This window comes from Aulonocara sp. 'chitande type north' Nkhata Bay, linkage group LG12 (genome assembly GCF_057382095.1).
Source record: "Aulonocara sp. 'chitande type north' Nkhata Bay isolate Kocher_YH1m ecotype deep benthic linkage group LG12, A_spYH_male_GT1.1, whole genome shotgun sequence".
Taxonomy (NCBI): Eukaryota; Metazoa; Chordata; class Actinopteri; order Cichliformes; family Cichlidae; genus Aulonocara; species Aulonocara sp. 'chitande type north' Nkhata Bay.
The window spans coordinates 25,552,009-25,569,746 of record NC_141355.1 but is presented as its reverse complement, the minus strand read 5'-3'; the positions used below and the strand labels follow the sequence as shown (position 1 = coordinate 25,569,746).

The 17,738-nt window shown below is 41.2% G+C and overlaps 1 protein-coding gene across 3 annotated transcripts in view; it reads right to left on the bottom strand.

The window, feature by feature from the left end:
- Nucleotides 1-18: 18 nt before the first annotated feature.
- grid2 (glutamate receptor, ionotropic, delta 2) overlaps nucleotides 19-17,738 on the bottom strand; it is a 576,013-nt gene continuing 558,293 nt past the window's right edge. The window contains exons 15-17 of one of the 3 annotated variants that reach the window (XM_086314609.1): nucleotides 12,188-12,428; nucleotides 4,243-4,514; nucleotides 1,461-1,710 (exon numbers count right to left, since the gene is read on the bottom strand). In XM_086314609.1, the coding sequence (XP_086170735.1) occupies nucleotides 1,605-1,710; nucleotides 4,243-4,514; nucleotides 12,188-12,428 (619 nt within the window). In that variant the 3' untranslated portion in view covers nucleotides 1,461-1,604. Of the gene's footprint in view, nucleotides 1,711-3,307; nucleotides 4,515-12,187; nucleotides 12,429-17,738 lie in introns of all 3 variants that reach the window. The other 2 variants (XR_015131855.1, XM_086314608.1) reach the window with 2 other exon arrangements.

Below are 17,738 nucleotides of genomic sequence, written 5' to 3'. Positions count from 1 at the left end.
CAGCTTGTCCTTTATGGGTTTTTTTAGTTTTTTTTTTAAGCTGCTTTTTACTATACCTCTTAGAGTCAGATTAGAGGATCTCACCTTGACTTGAAAAGCAGATAGCACAGTACAGGTGAGAAAAGAAAAGGTCAGATCTACATACAATCACTTACAGGTCTGTGGGCACTGGTACAGTGCAGTGGGATTGACAAAGAGTTTAATGTGCATCAGAATGGTGAAAACAGTTTCAAGCTGATGCACCAAAAAAAGAAAAAAAATGGCAGAAGTAGTTTAAGATTGATGCACCAAACTGGCAATTTCTACAGTGTCATACTGTTGCACTGTCATGGCATTTCAACAGTTTCCAGATCGATGCACCAGGAAGGTGTCGCTATGTGTTCAGCCTTCTCTTTAGTCAGGCCACAGTGTGGACACCATCTTGGAGATGATTACAGATTTAGAGCCCCAGGTATTGGTGAAACGCCACCAGAAAAGAGAAAACAGCGTGAAAAGGCAGAGTTAAACTGGCGAAGTGGATTCTTCCAATATTCATTGAGTTGGGGCCTTTTCAAAACACTACACGGGCTGTGTACTGTATGTATTCCGAGGGCCACTGACAAAAGTATATGTGTTTTATATACCTTCACAAAATAACAGCCCCATAATTGCTTAGTAGTAGAAGCCCCCTTGAAGTTGTTTCATGGCTAAAGAGATCACCAGTCATCCACAAATGACAGCCCTGGAGCTAACAAGAATATAAGAGTATTTCCTGGAGCTGAACTAGTATAAACTAAACCCTCCGAGACGGGAGTTTAGATAGTAATAGGAGTCAGGTTGTTTCATCAGATCCCGTAACATGAGGCAGATCCCATGTCATAAAACTGAAACAATAAAAAAAACAAGATTCCCTTTCACACACATCTCAAAAATAATCCCCCAATCACAAGAACAACAACAATAAAGCAAAGAGTCAAGCCCCCTCCCGCACCCTTTCCCCTCTTGCACCTCACCACCGTGGTTTGCACAAATGAGGAACACCCCAACAGACTTCCACCTCCTTTGACTTCCCCATGTATAAAATAGACACCCCTGGAAACACCCCAGCTGAAACTGAAAACAGAAAGATTCCTATGTACACAGATCTCCACCTTCTGACTTTCGAACTTAGCCACATCATATCTGTTCTACCACCTATGACTGACTAGAACCACCTCGCCTCCTCCTGCATATAACTCTTCTTCCTGAAACAACCTTAGCAACTCCTCATATGGAGGTGCCCCTGTCTGGATCATTGCCATAGCCAAAGTTGGGTCCTGGACCTGTGGGCTGGTAGGGAATGGAGGACATTGTTTTAATGGGGCTGCGGAAGAAGCCACCATTGGGGGCCCTCTGCCTGAAAGGGCCCATCCCACCAGTCCGGTGGTCCTGGAGGACACCCCCGCCACTGCCACCGCTACTGAAACCAGCAGAAAATCCAGCGGCGGCTTTGGCAGAGAGGCTACGGCTTAGGGTCTGGATCTGCTCAGGGATGAAGGTGGTGGTGGTGATGTGGGTGTTGCGGAAATCGCTGATCTGCTCAAGCGCCTGGCGGGCAGCAGGTAGCGCATCCATGTCAAGGGGTGTTAAATCGACGGAAGAGGTGGAGAACTGCTTGTGGGGGCTTTCGTCCTCGGTGCACAAGCTGTTAACCCGGCGGTGTAGGTGCTCCAGGTCGATCTCCTTATCGTCCTGTAGGTGGGGAGGGGCAGGGAAGGAGTAGAACGGAGAAGAGGTGATGGTAAATGGAAAGAGGGGAAAATGTTAATGGGAAGTGAGGGAAAATGGAAGAAGACGTTTGAAAGGAAAGGCGAGTAGGGATGGGATAGAAGAAAGATCGAGGGACAATGTTTAAGAATGGGAGATGGAGATAAGGAGATATGGAGAAGGACAAGATAAGAGGAATGCAAATGGGAGGGATAAATTGAGGAAAGTTGGATAAAGGAAGAGAAGGAGGTAAAGGGAGTAAAGGAAAGGAGTGAGGGTAGTGCAAATACAGGAGTAAGGAAGAGAGGAAGAGAACAACAAAGGAAACAGAGTGTGTGCAGAGAGGACATAGTATGGGGTGTATTTGTATTCAGCAAAAGGGATGTCATCCATCCAACCAGTATAAATGGTTATTAAAAATAATAGTGAAAGCAAGAGAAAGGTGTTAGACAAAGCAGATGGTGAAACGATGAGGGCGGGACAACAAGCAAACATGACACACGATTTCAAGTCGTTGTATTTGCAATAGTTCAGCACAAAAATGTTTTGATGGCCACAGGGAAACATGGATTTGGCAGGAAGCGGGGAGAGCAAAAAGAGAGGAGGGGAAGGATGGAAGGGAAAGATAGAGAAGCACACTCTGAGCTGTGGTCAGGATATTGGAAGAGAGAAACATACACACACTTGTACAAGGTCTGTAAGGGAGTGCAGATAATCTGGAATACCAGCAGGAAACACACTGCAGTCATGCTGTGTGCTCTGTGATTCCAGGGTGTTAGGTCAATTATCAAGCAAGCATTACCATACATTATCTACTTAATCTTCAAATACAACTTATTCTATGCAAGACAGTTCAAATGTTGGACAGTACCTGACTTTGTCTTATGTATTTTACCTGGTTCATTATGGCCACTTTGATAAGGAAAATTCACATTGAGATTAACATCTCGTAAATTTGGTACCAGGCCATAATTTATTGCTGAAGTTCTTCTTTTTTAGGATTGCATCATTAACTTAAATCAAAAAATGTCTAACAATTAACAATCTTAACAATTCCACTTGAAACACAGCAAATACATTAACTTAAGCTTTAACTTAACTTACAGTATCAGTTAAATGAAACTTATAAAGAAATATGACTATATTCACATTTACTTATATGATAACTTATCCACATAGTCTAAAAAATGGTAACACTCAGTGAGAGGTGTTTCATGCTTTTACTGCATAGGGTAGGGTGGATAGTAGTGCAGGGGAGTTCAGTTTGCAATGAATGAGGTGAGCACATAGACGAGAGAGGGCTCAGGTGAGCAGAAGACAGTGCTGGAGAAGTTTCCACAACTTTTACGTTGTTCATTGTCCACAAACGTGCCAGTGTGCTTCTGTAGGTTTTTAGGTGGTGAGATGAGGTAAGGTTTTCTGTCTCAGAGGTAGGTGAGGTGGGAGGAACCACATAACTTGGATGTTTCATTTTTGGTGTTTTAAATTCCAGGGTAGTATTATTTAGGTAACGTCATACAGGGTTTTTGTGATGATAGGAGTCACATTAATACAGGTAGGGGGGATAGAGAGTTTTACTGACCGTGTCCTTTGGGTCTGGGGGATTCTGGAGGGGGCTCTGGCCCTACTGTATGTAGTTCACAGGACGAGGGGACCAGGAGTGATGCCCCATCTAAAGGAGGGACAGTGGGAGGAAGGAGAGGACGAGGGGGCGCTAACGTCTGTCGTGAAACTATCATACAAACACTAAAAGTTTGAGTTAGGGGACATCAACGGGGCAGTGTTGGTACAGAAAGAAATGCGGGGGAGTTGAAAGAGAAGAGTGAATCACAAATGGTCAGCCTGCTGTCTGTGAAAGGAGACTAATGGGTAACTGGGTGAACAAAAGGGACTGAAGCAAGGAAAAATGGAAGGTTTCTTTCCTCTTTTTTAAGAAGATCCCAGAGCCAGATCTGACTACAAGATTATGTTATACTGTGAAGAGTGTAACATTTCCCAGCATCACAAGATCTATTATAACATTACATAAGATATAGCAACACTAAGTCACTTATTAAGAACTATAATGGCCTATAAGTAAAATAATTAATGTAAAACTCAAATTTTTCAGTCAAGGCCATATTTGAAGAACAATGTTTGGTTTAGACAGAATATTTTGTGGCTTCATTTGGGATATAAAATGTAGCAAAAGTCTCTGTGACCTAAAAATAAACACTTCGCTGACCTGACATACACATTTATCTTAGAAAGATGGTGCTTAATTTGCCTCAAAATAGAGCGACAGCACCCTCTCGTGGTATAAAGGCATGATTGCACAGTTCAGCTGGCACCATGCCAGATGACAAAACTTTTTTTTTTCTTTAAAATGAGGTACTTCTGCATCCGGCATTTGCACCATTCTTCCTGATTTTCATTATATCTCTTAATAAATAATCATTCATATTGACATTTCAAAAACACACAAGCATTAATAACCAATTATATATATATTTTTAAATCTTCTATTGTATATATAACCTTGGGGTTGGAGGTGAGGTGGTGAAGGTTGTCATTCTCATTTTGGGGGTGAGCTCGGAGGGGTTTGTGGGTTCGAAAGAGTGCTGGACAATCAGGGCGCAGGGAATGTCACAGCATGCTGGGGGCTGGTAATGGGTGGCTGTAGGGGCAGTGGTGTTGGCAGTGTTGGGGGTCTGGTTCTGGGTTTGACCGCCCAGGGCAAGGGGGTGCTCGCTGGGGTTGTGAGAACATGGATCGGCAGCTTGCCTGGCAGATGGGCCATCTGCCTGTGTCTGGTGTGAGTGTGTGATGTGCAAGCGCGTAAGTGTGTAGGTTTGAGAGAAGAGAGACAGAAAGAGAGCGGTGGAGTGAATCATACGCATGTATGTGTGTTTGTGTTCATGCAAGTTGAGTGAGAAGATTAAAACAAGAACCCCGCCAAGGAAGAAGCCAAATTGATGCACAGGCAGACGAACGGAAGACGGGCAGAGACGGAGAAGGGGATGAGTGACAGACAAGATCAGGCAGATGGGAGGACGGTAAGGTGGAGGAGAGAGAGAAGGAAATTGGAAAGACAGATGGGTGGGGGGTGAGTGAGAAGAAAGACATGGCAGTCAGTCAGCACACACAGTTAAGCAGGTCGCTCTGTGTTTTGTCCTCAGAGAGACATTCACACAGTCGTTATATACCTGGAAAGGGGAGATGTTTAAATGCCATTTTGTATTGCTCTCTCCCTCTCTCTCTTTCTCCCCCTCGCCCGCTACACCCCTCAACACAGAGTACTTATCTACAAAAACAAAGCAAAAAGGCAATATGAGAGCTTTGAGCCACAGTGACACAGATCATTGTGTAGAGGTAGAACAAGAAGAGTGGCAATTCCCATCCAAACCACCAAGAAAAAACAAAAGAGAGAGCGATAAGAAGTCACCTGTTTTGTGTGTATCAAAGAACCTGATACACAAGGAAGTGCCAGCTCCTCTCATGCTAAATCTACACAGTCAAAACCACAGATGTTACCATTATGGAAGAGTTCTGACAGTGATTGTGATGTGATTTCCGAAGTTCCTCTCAGATTTGAAGTTTTGAAGATTGAGTCCAATGACAGAACTCTTTCATACAAACCTCTGGTTGAACATATATATGTGTGTGTGTGTGTGTGTGTGTGTGTGTGTGTATGTGTGTGTATAGGCAAAAAGGGGTAAAGCAGCACAGCCACCCTGTTATGAATGAAATGGGCTTCAGACACTCATCTAGAAAGAGCTTGTCAAAAAAAGCATCAAGAGCAACTTCTAAAGAAACGTTAAGGGTTGATCAGTTTTAGCCACCCTTGTGACCATTAGCACATAATGAATTCAGAAATCATGCCTGTGCCTTAAGAATGAACATGAACTGCAGTCATAACTCATTTGAGAAGAGTGAATGACTGTAAAAAAACCCCCCAAAGAACTGCAGGAAGGACTTGCAGGGAGACTGTTAATACACAGTCATACAAACTCCCCTTTATTTTCCCTACATAATATCCTTTTTAAGTGTGCTCAGGATGAAATTAATATCATTGGTTACTCACACGAGTCAGGCCTGTGGAAGTGTGTCTTTGTGTATTTGTGAGTGTATAAGCCCGATTTAAAACAAAGAAACAAACAAAAAAAAAACCTCTTAAGCAAACTCTATGCACAGAAGCAGGCTCATAGATAACAATGTCAGCCATTCCACAACACAGAACACAACAGCAGCATGAACACCGACAGCTCACAGTCAACACAAGATACAGCGTATAGTATGAATGTGAAGGCATGTAAAGACATGTACAATATGTGATTATGCATGTTTTAATATTTATAAGAAACACAGAGACACAATTAGTTGTATTAGTGTTTGAACAGTGAATTGCTGATCGTCAGGTATGCAGAAAGCTTGTATGGCTGTAGGTATGTGCAAGTGAAGGCGCTGCGTTGGCCAAATGTTTGATGGATGAATGTAGTCATGATTTGTGCAAGTGATTACTTTTTATGAGTGGTTTGCATTCATCATAGGATGCTCATGTGGCCCGCTAAGAGCAAAACAACCCGATTCTTCATTGCTGCTGGTGAATGGACGTACACCCGGGCCAACGAAGCATGTTTAATACAAATTGTATACCTTGATTTTAATGGGTTTTTATGACATGGCATATCTTACGCAAAGTTTGAGCATTCGTCACTTTGAGGCAAGCCTGACATGATGGAAGAGGTGAGCTAAAACCGAGGCAGCAATGACGTGTATGCATGCACGCATGAGGGTGAACTCAAAAGATCTATTTAGGTGTAAAGGAGGCCATGTTCATGTATCATGGGCGACAAATCTGGATTTGTCTTTGATGTTCTTTAATCAGACATGATTACATGTATAAGTGCACTTTTTAGTACAGAATCTGGAGATGTTTGTCTCCTTTGACAAACATCTGTGGGAGGAGCGACCTATCTGATCACCCCAGTGACATATTTACACTTAGAGTGTTTCTCAGTCGTGTTTTATCTTTTTTCACTTGTAGAGGAAATCATTCAAACCACCGGGTGGCAGATATCAAAGTGAATTCTCTATAAAGATAGTCTATAAATTGTATGCTTACTGGACAGAGTAACTAACTGTGTTGGAGTAGGGCAGTGGAAAGAGTCCTCGTGCCAAGTCTGCACTCCCAATGTATCTTTCAGCTGCCAGTGCATCTTACTAAGCCAATTTTTCTGTGCCCACGCATAAAGAGTGGGTCACCAGGCTTTTCCTACTTTATGTGAAGCTTTCAAAAATGAACAAAGAGCCAAACGCTCTTGACCCGTTGTAATGGTTTCAAGTGGTTTCAACATTCACTCTGACAGTAAGACAGAGGCCATCAAGTTCTTTATTTAAACTGTTAGAAAGTAAAGCATGGAGTTAATTACAAGCTTTATGGCTTGATTCACTTTATTAATTTAACTTTTGGAAGCTGACTTTGAACGCACTAGGCTTACTCCACTGGCCATGACTAAGGCCAAATTGCATGCAGATGCAGAGATTTCCCAAGTCGATAAATTGCAACATATGCAATTTATCTAATTAGCTGCTTTGAAGTTGACTTAAATTTGTCTTCCTTCCTCCACTGAGTCAGGACATGCTGCAGTGGTCCCAGCTTGACACTCTCCTGTTCTGTTCTCAGCAACCGTCTTTGCAGCTGGCTGCCCATTTGAAAACACTCTGCACAGATGGTGATTTGAGATCAGAGTGTGGCATTTGCACAGTTTTTGCAAGACACGAAATACCATTTCGGCCAAATAAAAATGTCCAACGAGGCGAATTCTATTTTAAACTTACCTTTGTAGACAAATATACATTTTTCTTCATGTTTGACTATGAAAGCTCTAATGTTCAAAGCTGCGGTGAAACATAATTATCTGATAGTCATATATGGATGCACATAGTTCACACGTAGGGCCAGTAACTCCTCAATGAATTTCATGTTTGGTGAAAAGTGATGGTAGAAGCTGCGCGGAGAGTGAAAATAGAGAGCTTGAAAGACAAGTTCACATCCTGCCTACATTTCCCCCTCCACGTCTATCATTGAGTGAGCTAACCACGCTTGTTAGATTGTTGGTTTCAGAGAGGCTGCGAATGGGAAACGTGTAGGTGTCGAAGGTTTCAGATGCTGTTCGATGATCCGGCAGGCATTGCATTTGAAGCATACTGACTCCTTTATGTTCAGCGGTTGCTCTGGGCAAACCTTGAGCTATACAACAGCAATCAATAGGTCAATGCTGTGACAGGGTGAAGGATGAATGTCAGGGGTCAGCCATCAAAAACAATCACGGCTGACTGAGTCAACTTCATTTCAACACGGAGCCGGTGAATGGACTATTTTAACGATGCTCTATTAGTCTGGTCTTAACTTTGATATCCCATCTGTTTGCTCCCACTGCTTTACGAGGGCTTTGTTTTGATTCACACTCAAATAATATCTCACTCCCTCATCTACACAACTATTGGTTCTCACTGACATATATCCATTATGGTTATATAACATCCATATTAAAGGGAAAGTGTCTTAACATGTTAAATATAAGATCACCAGATCCAGCTGCCACCCATGACATGCATCCAACTAAATTGATAATAATAGTGAGTTCTCTGTGACTACCTGAGTCCTTGATATGTAAAACCTTTATTCTCCACAAAGAGAATCAAATGCCTGCTGTCCTTCCTGTCGTCATTGACGCGATTCCACTCCCGTGTTCAATCTGGGGCTGATTCCACTGGCTGCTCTTAGTGGTTAATGAAGATAGCAGGGGGGTTGGGGGTGTGTGTGTGTGTTTGTTTGTGTTTCAGCTGAGCCACACTGGGCTTAACATGACTTTGGGTCAACTCAAGGTTTGGTGTCTTTGTGTCTGCTCAGTGGCAGACATGACTACTGGTCTGAATGACAGATTAAAGCTGCTAACTGAGCCGGGAATTAGAGGTAGGGGGTACATTGTGTGTGAGTGTGTATTTAAAAAAAAAGAGAGAGAGAGAGCTAGAAAAAAGCTGACTGATAATAAACAATGAAACATTGGCATCTTGACTAACTGCCAATGTTGCATATGTTGCCATCCGACGCATGTTGTGGAAGAAGAGCTTACAATTAATAACTGTTTTTTTTTCTTATTAGCTACAATGCTTAGGCAGGAACTCAACTAAGAAATATACCATCTCTGCCTCACTTACATCTAGAATGATCTCTACATGAGTGCGAGCATGCTGGGTAAACATCTAATACATTTAACTTGATTTACCAAAGCAATTAGATGATAGAAAATGAAATTACAGCCTCAGTATAGAAGAAACTAAATAACAGTCAAGCAGAGAGGACTGCAGTCAACATGTTGCTCTATTTTCACCGCAGCTTGTAGTCAGCTTAATGACACATTATACCAGATGCATGGAAAACTTCCCATATGACCTTATAGCTCGCTCTTACATATTCAGAAAAGAGCACAAAGCCCTTCATAACATTAGCAAATCAAGCCTTAAATTGATTAAGTCTTTAAAGAGGAAAGAATCAACACTGAGACCGAATGTAACTGTGCAATTACATTGATCAGTGGACGAGGAGCCTGAAGGATGTGTAATAAACACAACTAAACATTTGTTCCCATTGAGCCGTTGCAGGTGCTATATTGGAGTGAAGTGAACAAAGGTGCTATAAGTCCAACTTTCAGGTTTTGTGCCAAACAGTCTCGTGCACATTAGCCGATGAGGCGCATTGTTCAAACAACAAAACACCCCTCTGCTCTCCTCTAGTGTAATTCTGCCCTTCATGTTACAGGACATCACCATTTAAGTTACTAAATTACCATAACTAGAGAGAATTTAGATATTGTAGCGATGCAGTAATTTTCTGATGACATATCAATGTTCTCCACATTCACTTAATGATTTATAGAGTTTTCAAGCTAAAACTTTCAACTAATTGACTTTCCAGATGAGTAGTGTTATTGGTGTTTTATCATGAAAAGTAACCTGAACAGTCTCTAAATCATCCTGACTGTACAGTCACAGTTTCCACTCCCCCTCTATTTGTCATTTTTTCCAAATTATTCTTAGCGGAATTTTAAATTAGCGTGACACCGGTGATTAAGGAGAGGGGACAGGCTTCTTTTACTTGTTTCTCGTCTTCAGAGTCACGCAGATAACAAATCAGTAGCCGAAGACATTTTTTTTCCGCAGCCCAAACATCAGTAACACATTATGTTAGACATTTCAAAACACCTCTCATCTGACTGCCAGTAAGATGTTTTTATGATGTTCTGGTTAAGAATCAATTTAGCATGAGTTTTTTTAAACCATTACATACGGGTTAACCTTAACCTGTCTTCATTAGACAGCCTCCTGAGAAAGGGGGGAAAAAGCAGCTGTTTGAAGCTGAAGTAATTTACCTGATGGGAAAAACATTTTCAGCTAAAAATTAATCTGTGCTGCTTCATGTCTCACTCTAATTTGCTGCAGATGCAAAAATAATAAACTTTTCAGCAAAAGTGAAAATATTATTTCACACATAGTTACATTTCTCTCAGTTCATCAATGGCATGTTTTGCATATGCATATATACTTATTAACAATTTCTCCTTCTGTTCTGGCAAACTGAGTTCGTGGATAAATCAGCACAGTGGTTGCAGCAATAGCTATCGCGTCTTTAAAGCAGATGAGCCTGATGAGTCTGTGTCAGGGCAAATTGTTGGATGCCACCAAATGTGGCATCAAAAGTAAAATACTACCATTTGGGCTTTTCTTTGAAGATATCAGCAGTTTTATTAATGAGGGAGCAAACAAAGCTACCATGTCACACATACCGCAGGGTTCCTACCAGAAGAAGATGTTACCAGAGTCATTTTGATTGCCTCAAATGATATTCCTGCTGAGGTGATCAACCGCACACAGCCTGATTGGATATTTCACAGGGTGCTGCTGCTAATTTACAAGGTGGAGTGTTGCCACTGTTTAGTACGCTGGTATAAATATCCATGTTTAATACTGTGAGTCAGTGCTCTTTGGTCTGCAGCTTTCCAACAGGCCCTCTGGCTGTTTCTGTATTCTGCTTTTAACAGTGCCAGTGTCCTCTTTTCTCTCTCACAAAATATTAACTTAAAAATAAGTGGTTGATCATCCTGTTGACACTGATGCATTTGTGCCACTTTTATTTAGCTAACGCGATCAAAAGACCATTAATTAAGCATTAAAAATGAGGTGAGATTTCACAGGACAGCAGCTGTGGGAAACTAAATCCATTATAGGGCAAATATTCTCTAATTCTGAAAGAGTATAAAAAGAGTAATGACAACAGTTTATCAATAACCTGAGTCCAAACTGGGGTTGTATGTTTTGTATCAAATCCTGTAGAGGCTTTTGTGATGACAGAGTTAACCAGGCGTTGGTGCACGTGTGTTGGGCTTGCGATTTAACTGTCAAGATATTCATCTACTTGGATGTGTCACCCAGATCGTTGTCAGTTATTAATATTTGATTTTATTTGACATCACTATAAATTGGGAGTATACCGTAATGATGATTAAGTAGGACTAACACATGAGCGAAAAATTAACACTCACTTCAATTAACCTAAGTTTAATTTGCTGCTTAATTCAGTTTACACTGACATTCAATTTGCTTTTGGAAGACAATGTCTCTGGTTAATCATTTCGATAATTTGATGGTTACTTTAATTACAAAAACAATTGGAATTTAAAACATGACAGCATGTTTTATAAGCTAATAGTCTGTGTGTTCAGATGGTGATTGTGGGTAAAAGTAAAATGAATTGTTTTTTTCCCTCCACTGAGCTTCTGAAATCGTTGAAGTCGTGATTTACCTTTTTTGTTTTCTACCATTGTAGAGCTTTATATTCACAAGACTAAGCAAAAGATCAATGCCAGTTATATTACTGGAGAGCTAATAAAGGACTTCCAAAATTCTTTTTGACAGATTATGCAAAAGCATAGCAAATAATGCAGTTACAATGTGCGCCATAGAAAGTGTATTGCTGACACTGCTTATGTGCAAATTCACTTTAGGGGAAGTAACGTTGTGAACGAGGGTGATTTTCAGCAGTTTTGGGGGCTGTTAGAGTTCACGCCTCCCTTATTATGAAGTCTCTGCTCATGTGTTTGGTGCTCCTGCATCCCAAACTGGAGGGATTTGTTGATAACTTTAATTACATAATTATTTAAAGTCTAAACTTTTTGTTATATCCTTCTCCCCTTTCTTTAGCTTGACCTGTAAGTAAACCCATCCCCCATTCCATCAAAGTCTCTCTACTCTCACTTTACACTTTTTTCCCTGTCTTGATCCATCCATTCCCTTTGTTCAACCTATTACATATTTATGCTTTTCCCTTTTCACGGGATGAAAAGAGGTAGAATCTATTGTAGGTCCTGTACCTCCTGCTATATCATTGCTCCTCCTTTCAGTCACTCATCCATCACCCTACCTCCTTGGAGGGGACCCTGGATCCCTTCCTTCGTGACCACCAGCTTTCCACCATGGCAATGAGACAGGAAAGCACCACGCCAGCAGCCAGGACGCAGAAAACGCCAGCAAAGCTGTGGATATCAAGGGCACTGCCACGCTGTCGTGTCTGGACTGAACTGTAGAGGTCACAGGGGCTGTCCTTGGGCCACCACTTGAGTTTTAGTATATCCATGTCACCGTTCTGCTGGAGTTCCAAGATTCTAGGATATAGGCAAGGAAGGCAGGCATGTTAGTCATAAAATTATCCATCCATACTTTAAATAAGTACTTCAAAATCTCTGTTTAGGCATATTCAAATTTCTGGCAAATGGAAAATGTCAACACACACAAAGTTCATGTAAAAAAAAGAAAAGGAAATGTTCAGCAAGCCAGCAGCTACACAGAATTAGACTAATTAAGTAACTGATGGTATCTGAGCGACTTTTTAATGATTAAAGAGTGCAATCAAACACACAGCATGTTTGCATGTCACACAACCTGGCGACACTGCAGCGTTTCCTGCAGCTGCTGTAACTCCTCTCTTCCATTTGAGGGCAGTGTTTGCCAATTGAAATTCGCCCTGATCCCTGACAACCATATTGGGCTGTCAAACTCATTATGGCTAACATTAATATGTTTTGCAGCACAGCGAGAGTACACTGTCACAATGTCATTATGCAGCCTAGCTTTAGTCTCACGATTGATGGCTTCAGAGAGGATACAGCTCAGAGGTTGATGGGGTCCCTCTGTTAGCCTTCAGCTTATTATTTAACTGGGTCGTTCATTTCAGTTTGGAGGAGAGCTGCAGACACACAAGCGTATAGATATTTAACAGGTAATCTGGCGAGGAGTAGAGAGGGGCACAGAAAAAGAGAAAGAGAGGAGTTTGGGAATATGCATATCCAGTACCTTACAGACACATACACACTAACACAGAAAACAAATAGATTCATCAAAGACAAACTAAGCCTCCACACTGACTGGCACCAGGATTGTGAATGCACAACCAGGCGTGCACAAAGGTCGCACATTTGACTGCCACGATGTTCAAACTGATTCGGGATTCATACATGTGCACATCAAGACAGATGCTTGCAATTATCTGCAGAACTTCCTGAGGGCAAACGCCTTTCTTGCAATTTCAATGGTCACACAAACGTCAGTGCCCATCTCCCCTCTTCGTTTTTTTCATCACACAAAACGGACAGAAATCAATCAAGAAATGCAAATGAGCACCGCAGTTAGTTTACATAATTAATTTCATTCACAATACCTAAAAAAAAACAAAAACCCAAACAACATAGATCATTTAGATGTAAATCAGGTAAACATGCACGGCACGTCGCGTTATAGCAACGCCACTCTCATTTAGGGATGTTTTCTATGCTGGTGGGAATGCGTGGCACTGTACAGTTGCAATGGCAGCTATGACTGAAATTGATGGGGTGAAAAAAAAGGAAGGAAGAGAAATGAAGAGGAGAGGAAGAAAATAAGACAACAACAAACTAATTTGAACAGCAAATCCACCGACAGTCACTCGAATGAGAGATCATGTCCGTCAACTGTCGACTTGATTGTGCAATTGTTCGGCTCAAATCAGCGCAGATTAGTGCCATGATTAGATAAGACTTTGATAGTAATGATGCGGATTAGTCACTCAAATCGAACCGATCTGCATTGATAGCCATTATAGTAAACAGACACTACTGGCCTAGTCACGTCCTGGTTGTAAAACTCTCTCATCACATATCAACCGTGCATTTGTTTTCTTCTTGGTAACACAGCCTGCTCTGCTTCTTTTCCTTTCAAACATGTTATTACAGTTTTTTCTGAATGCTTAAACCCTAACTGTGATTCCTGTAGCACAATCTCTAAAACTATTCAGACTTATAGCAAAACCACTCACTGAGTTTGCAAAACTAAAAGCACAAAAACTGCTTTGCACTCAGTTTGCAATTTTGTAACACACACTTTGCAAGACTGTAGGCACAATTCACTGCACAACACTCAATTTCCAAATTTCCAACACACTCCTAGCAAAAGTATACACATGTATGGCTATCATTAACACTAATTTGCCAACTGTCTGGCACACTTTCACATGTGAAAACTTTCTTAGATAATTAGTTCACTTTGCAATCAGCCTAAGCACTATAATACAGGTAAGCTGTGTGTGCGGAGTACAATGGTGGGAGCAGAAAGAGTGAGAAGTAGAGGAGGCCGAGGAAGAGGACGTGGAGGTGAAGAAGTAGGATGAAGAGGACGACAAGGACAAGGAGGAGCAAGAGGAAGACGAGGAGGGGGCAGAGGAAGCATGTTCACTGCAGACCACGTAACCCATATAGTCATTATGGCGATTGCAAATAATCCTATACTTGGAAATAAACACTTGTGTTTGTTTTGATGTGTTTGACTAAACACCAGTACTTGAAGTTTGGATCCCTCCATGCTTATGGATCTATGACAGAAGTATGAGCTCAAACTGACATAGCCTACCTTGTGCACAGGGAAGGCAAACGCCAGATGTGTTTTGTATTCATACCATCAGTGTGCAGTTGGCGCATTGTGTGCTTAGTAGATGATGGCTTGTGTGTACTGTTTGATACGGAAACACCATTTTTACAAAGGTGTGAAGAGTTAATCTAGCTGTGTTTGCTTTTGCAAGAGAACTAAAATGTTTGGATAATTGGGTGACAGGTTGTTTTATTTGTGTGTAGAGTTTTGCTAAATTAGCCAATAGTTACATAACATGTGCTTAAGCAATCAGAAAAAACTGTAATCTAGCTGTGTTTGCTTTTGCAAGAGAACTACAATGTTTTGATTATTGGGTGACAGGTTTTCTTATTTGTGTGAAGAGTTTTGCAAAATTAGCCAATAGTTACAAAAAATGTGCTTAAGCAATCAGAAAAAACTGTAAACTACTTTTAGACTATGATATTGTATAACACAGGACTCCCAAATTGCTTCATGCTTGACCACTCCCTGCCCCCTTCTGAGTTAGACTCCTGATTGCTGAAGGAGCAATAGCCCCAAAACACTTCACTGTTGCATGCAGGGCGCACTGCTGAACTGCAAGTTAGCATGCCTAAGATTAGGTTGTTGAACCGAGCCCTTGTTTTGATTATTTTATTATTATTTTTTGTTTATTACACACATGGTCACACAGGAAAGAGATGCAGCAGATGCCAACTTTAAACAGGATCAGAACATCAGGACAGAAAAGCAAATATACAACAGAAAAAAGGCGACCTGAGTAAACACAAAATGTGAGTTTTAGATTATAATAATTACATCTATCGATGCCAAAAGGCAAGTGTGAAAAACCAATCGGCCCTTGAAAGTAATAACTAGTTCAATCAGACAGTTTACTTTTGAAATGATTCATTTCTGCATGAGAACATAGTTGCAGGTTAGTGACAACGTCACTGCCAGGAAACATGGAGGACATACAAATTGGTGGCTGATGAGAAATTATTTCCAAGTGCCTACAGGCAGATTCTGTGGTGGAGAAGGGGTTGAAAGAGCCGACAGAGGCATTGTCTAGTCACAGGGATGGATGGGAATACACACAGCCTAAAGAAAATGCTAAATTGGGAGTATATGCTTGGTATATTACATAAACAGAGTGAGGCACGTTACGTGGTTGTGATGCAGCACAGCTCGACTTGTCTTGCCTGAACTGACTTGCAGGCTTTGTTCCATTTGTGGCACCTTTAACAGCAACAACTGCAGCTGAATACTGTCGGACATTGTTGGTGGGTTTGGGGCCCACTCTTCTCATAGTTCTGCAGCACAGGTTTGTGAAAATGAAAGGCTCTTTTGAGGTTACACCACAGCATTTCGCTGGGGTTCAATTCTAGACCTTAAGCCACCCCCAAGCGTTAATTTTATTCCCAACTCAGTCAGAGGTGGACTTGCTCTCATGCTTGTGATCATTGTCTTGCTGCATAACGGATTTGCGCTTGAGCTTTAACTCGCCCACTGATGATCTGATGTTATCCTTGAGGATTTTCTGCCAGAGAGCCAAATTCATGTTTCCCTCAATTATGGAGAGTTGCCCTGGCCCTGAAGCAGTTACTCCTACCTCTGTGTATGTCTGTAAGTATAATGCGCTTTTTATTTGTATAAAATTCTGTGTAGTCTGTGGTGTACAGCATATGTAGCAGGGGCTCCTGTCTTCTAAGTACTTCACCTCAGAAAATTCTCCCAAAACATATCAGACAAGCCTTCATTTTTTTCTGGGATTGAAGTGGTGTTCAGTTCACCACTCTGTCATTTTGCCCAGTGTCTGTTGGATAGTGGAAACATGAACACTGAGATTTACTGAGGTGAGAGAGGCCTGTGCTTGCTTGGATGTTTTCCTTGTATCTTTTTAGACTTCCTGGATGAGGCACCGTGGCGCTTTTGGAGGAAGGCTGGCCACTTCTCAGAAGGCTAACTATTGCTCCAAGTTTTCTCAGCTTTTGAATAATCTCTCACACTGTGCACCATTGGAGTCCAAAAGTCTCAGACATATTTTTGAAAGCATTCCAGAAGATGTGTTTCAGACATCTTCTTCCCTGTGTCTGGTGGATTTTTATTTGTTTTTTGTTTATTTGGTGTTGGTGTGCTACAGGTGGGACCATTTAGCATACACCATGCTTCTGAAAATTGTCTAATTAACTAATGAAGAGGGCTGGTAGTAATCAGGCCTGGATTTGTCCAGTTGAGCAGCAACCAGTTATCAATGCAGTGCCCAATTAATTTTCTTTTGGGAAAAAAAAGTGAGTGAAAGTAACATTTCTGCTTCAAATTTAAAACTTGTATTTTGTACTTACCAGGTTGGGTATGTTTAGGCTAGATGTAGTTGGAGTCATATAGGAGAAGACAGAGAAAAAGAATAAGAGGAGGCTACTTCTGGATTCTCCCTTGGGTCGTCACAGCAGGTAGCTCTGCATGTTTGTCATATTTTACACTGGATGCCCTTCTGGATGCAACCACAAAGGGGATTATAGGGGTTATATATTGATGTATATTTAATGACAAATGGAGTGATATTGTGCACTTTTAACTGTAGCTATAGGTATAATAAGTCAGCCAGTTATTCAACAACATATCACTCCTAAATATTTGTTGTTGTGGTTTCAGATATGGATTCACTTTTGTTCCATGAAGATGAGGGTTTTACTGCGAAAAGCTTTTTGTGTGCGCTGGAACTTGACAGTTATCCCTCAATGCCACAACGAGTCAGGACTCTTTCACTGTGATATTTTTTATTTAATGGACAGATTATCTGAGGCAAAGCCATTTGGGCAGTTAAACATTGTTTTATGAATGAGAACCTTATGAAAGTGTCAAGACCTACATCATATTTTTGGAAAATTTGACAGCGGTATGCTGTCACTCATATTACGCCCATTGCTTTTAAAGTTTTATTGATTGTGGGAAGGACATACTGTTAGGATGCCTGGGTCGTCGACCCAGGGTTTTTGAGTTTACGATATTATTTATACTGTCTAGTTTTTGGTTTCTTTAAGTTCTGTCTTATGGCT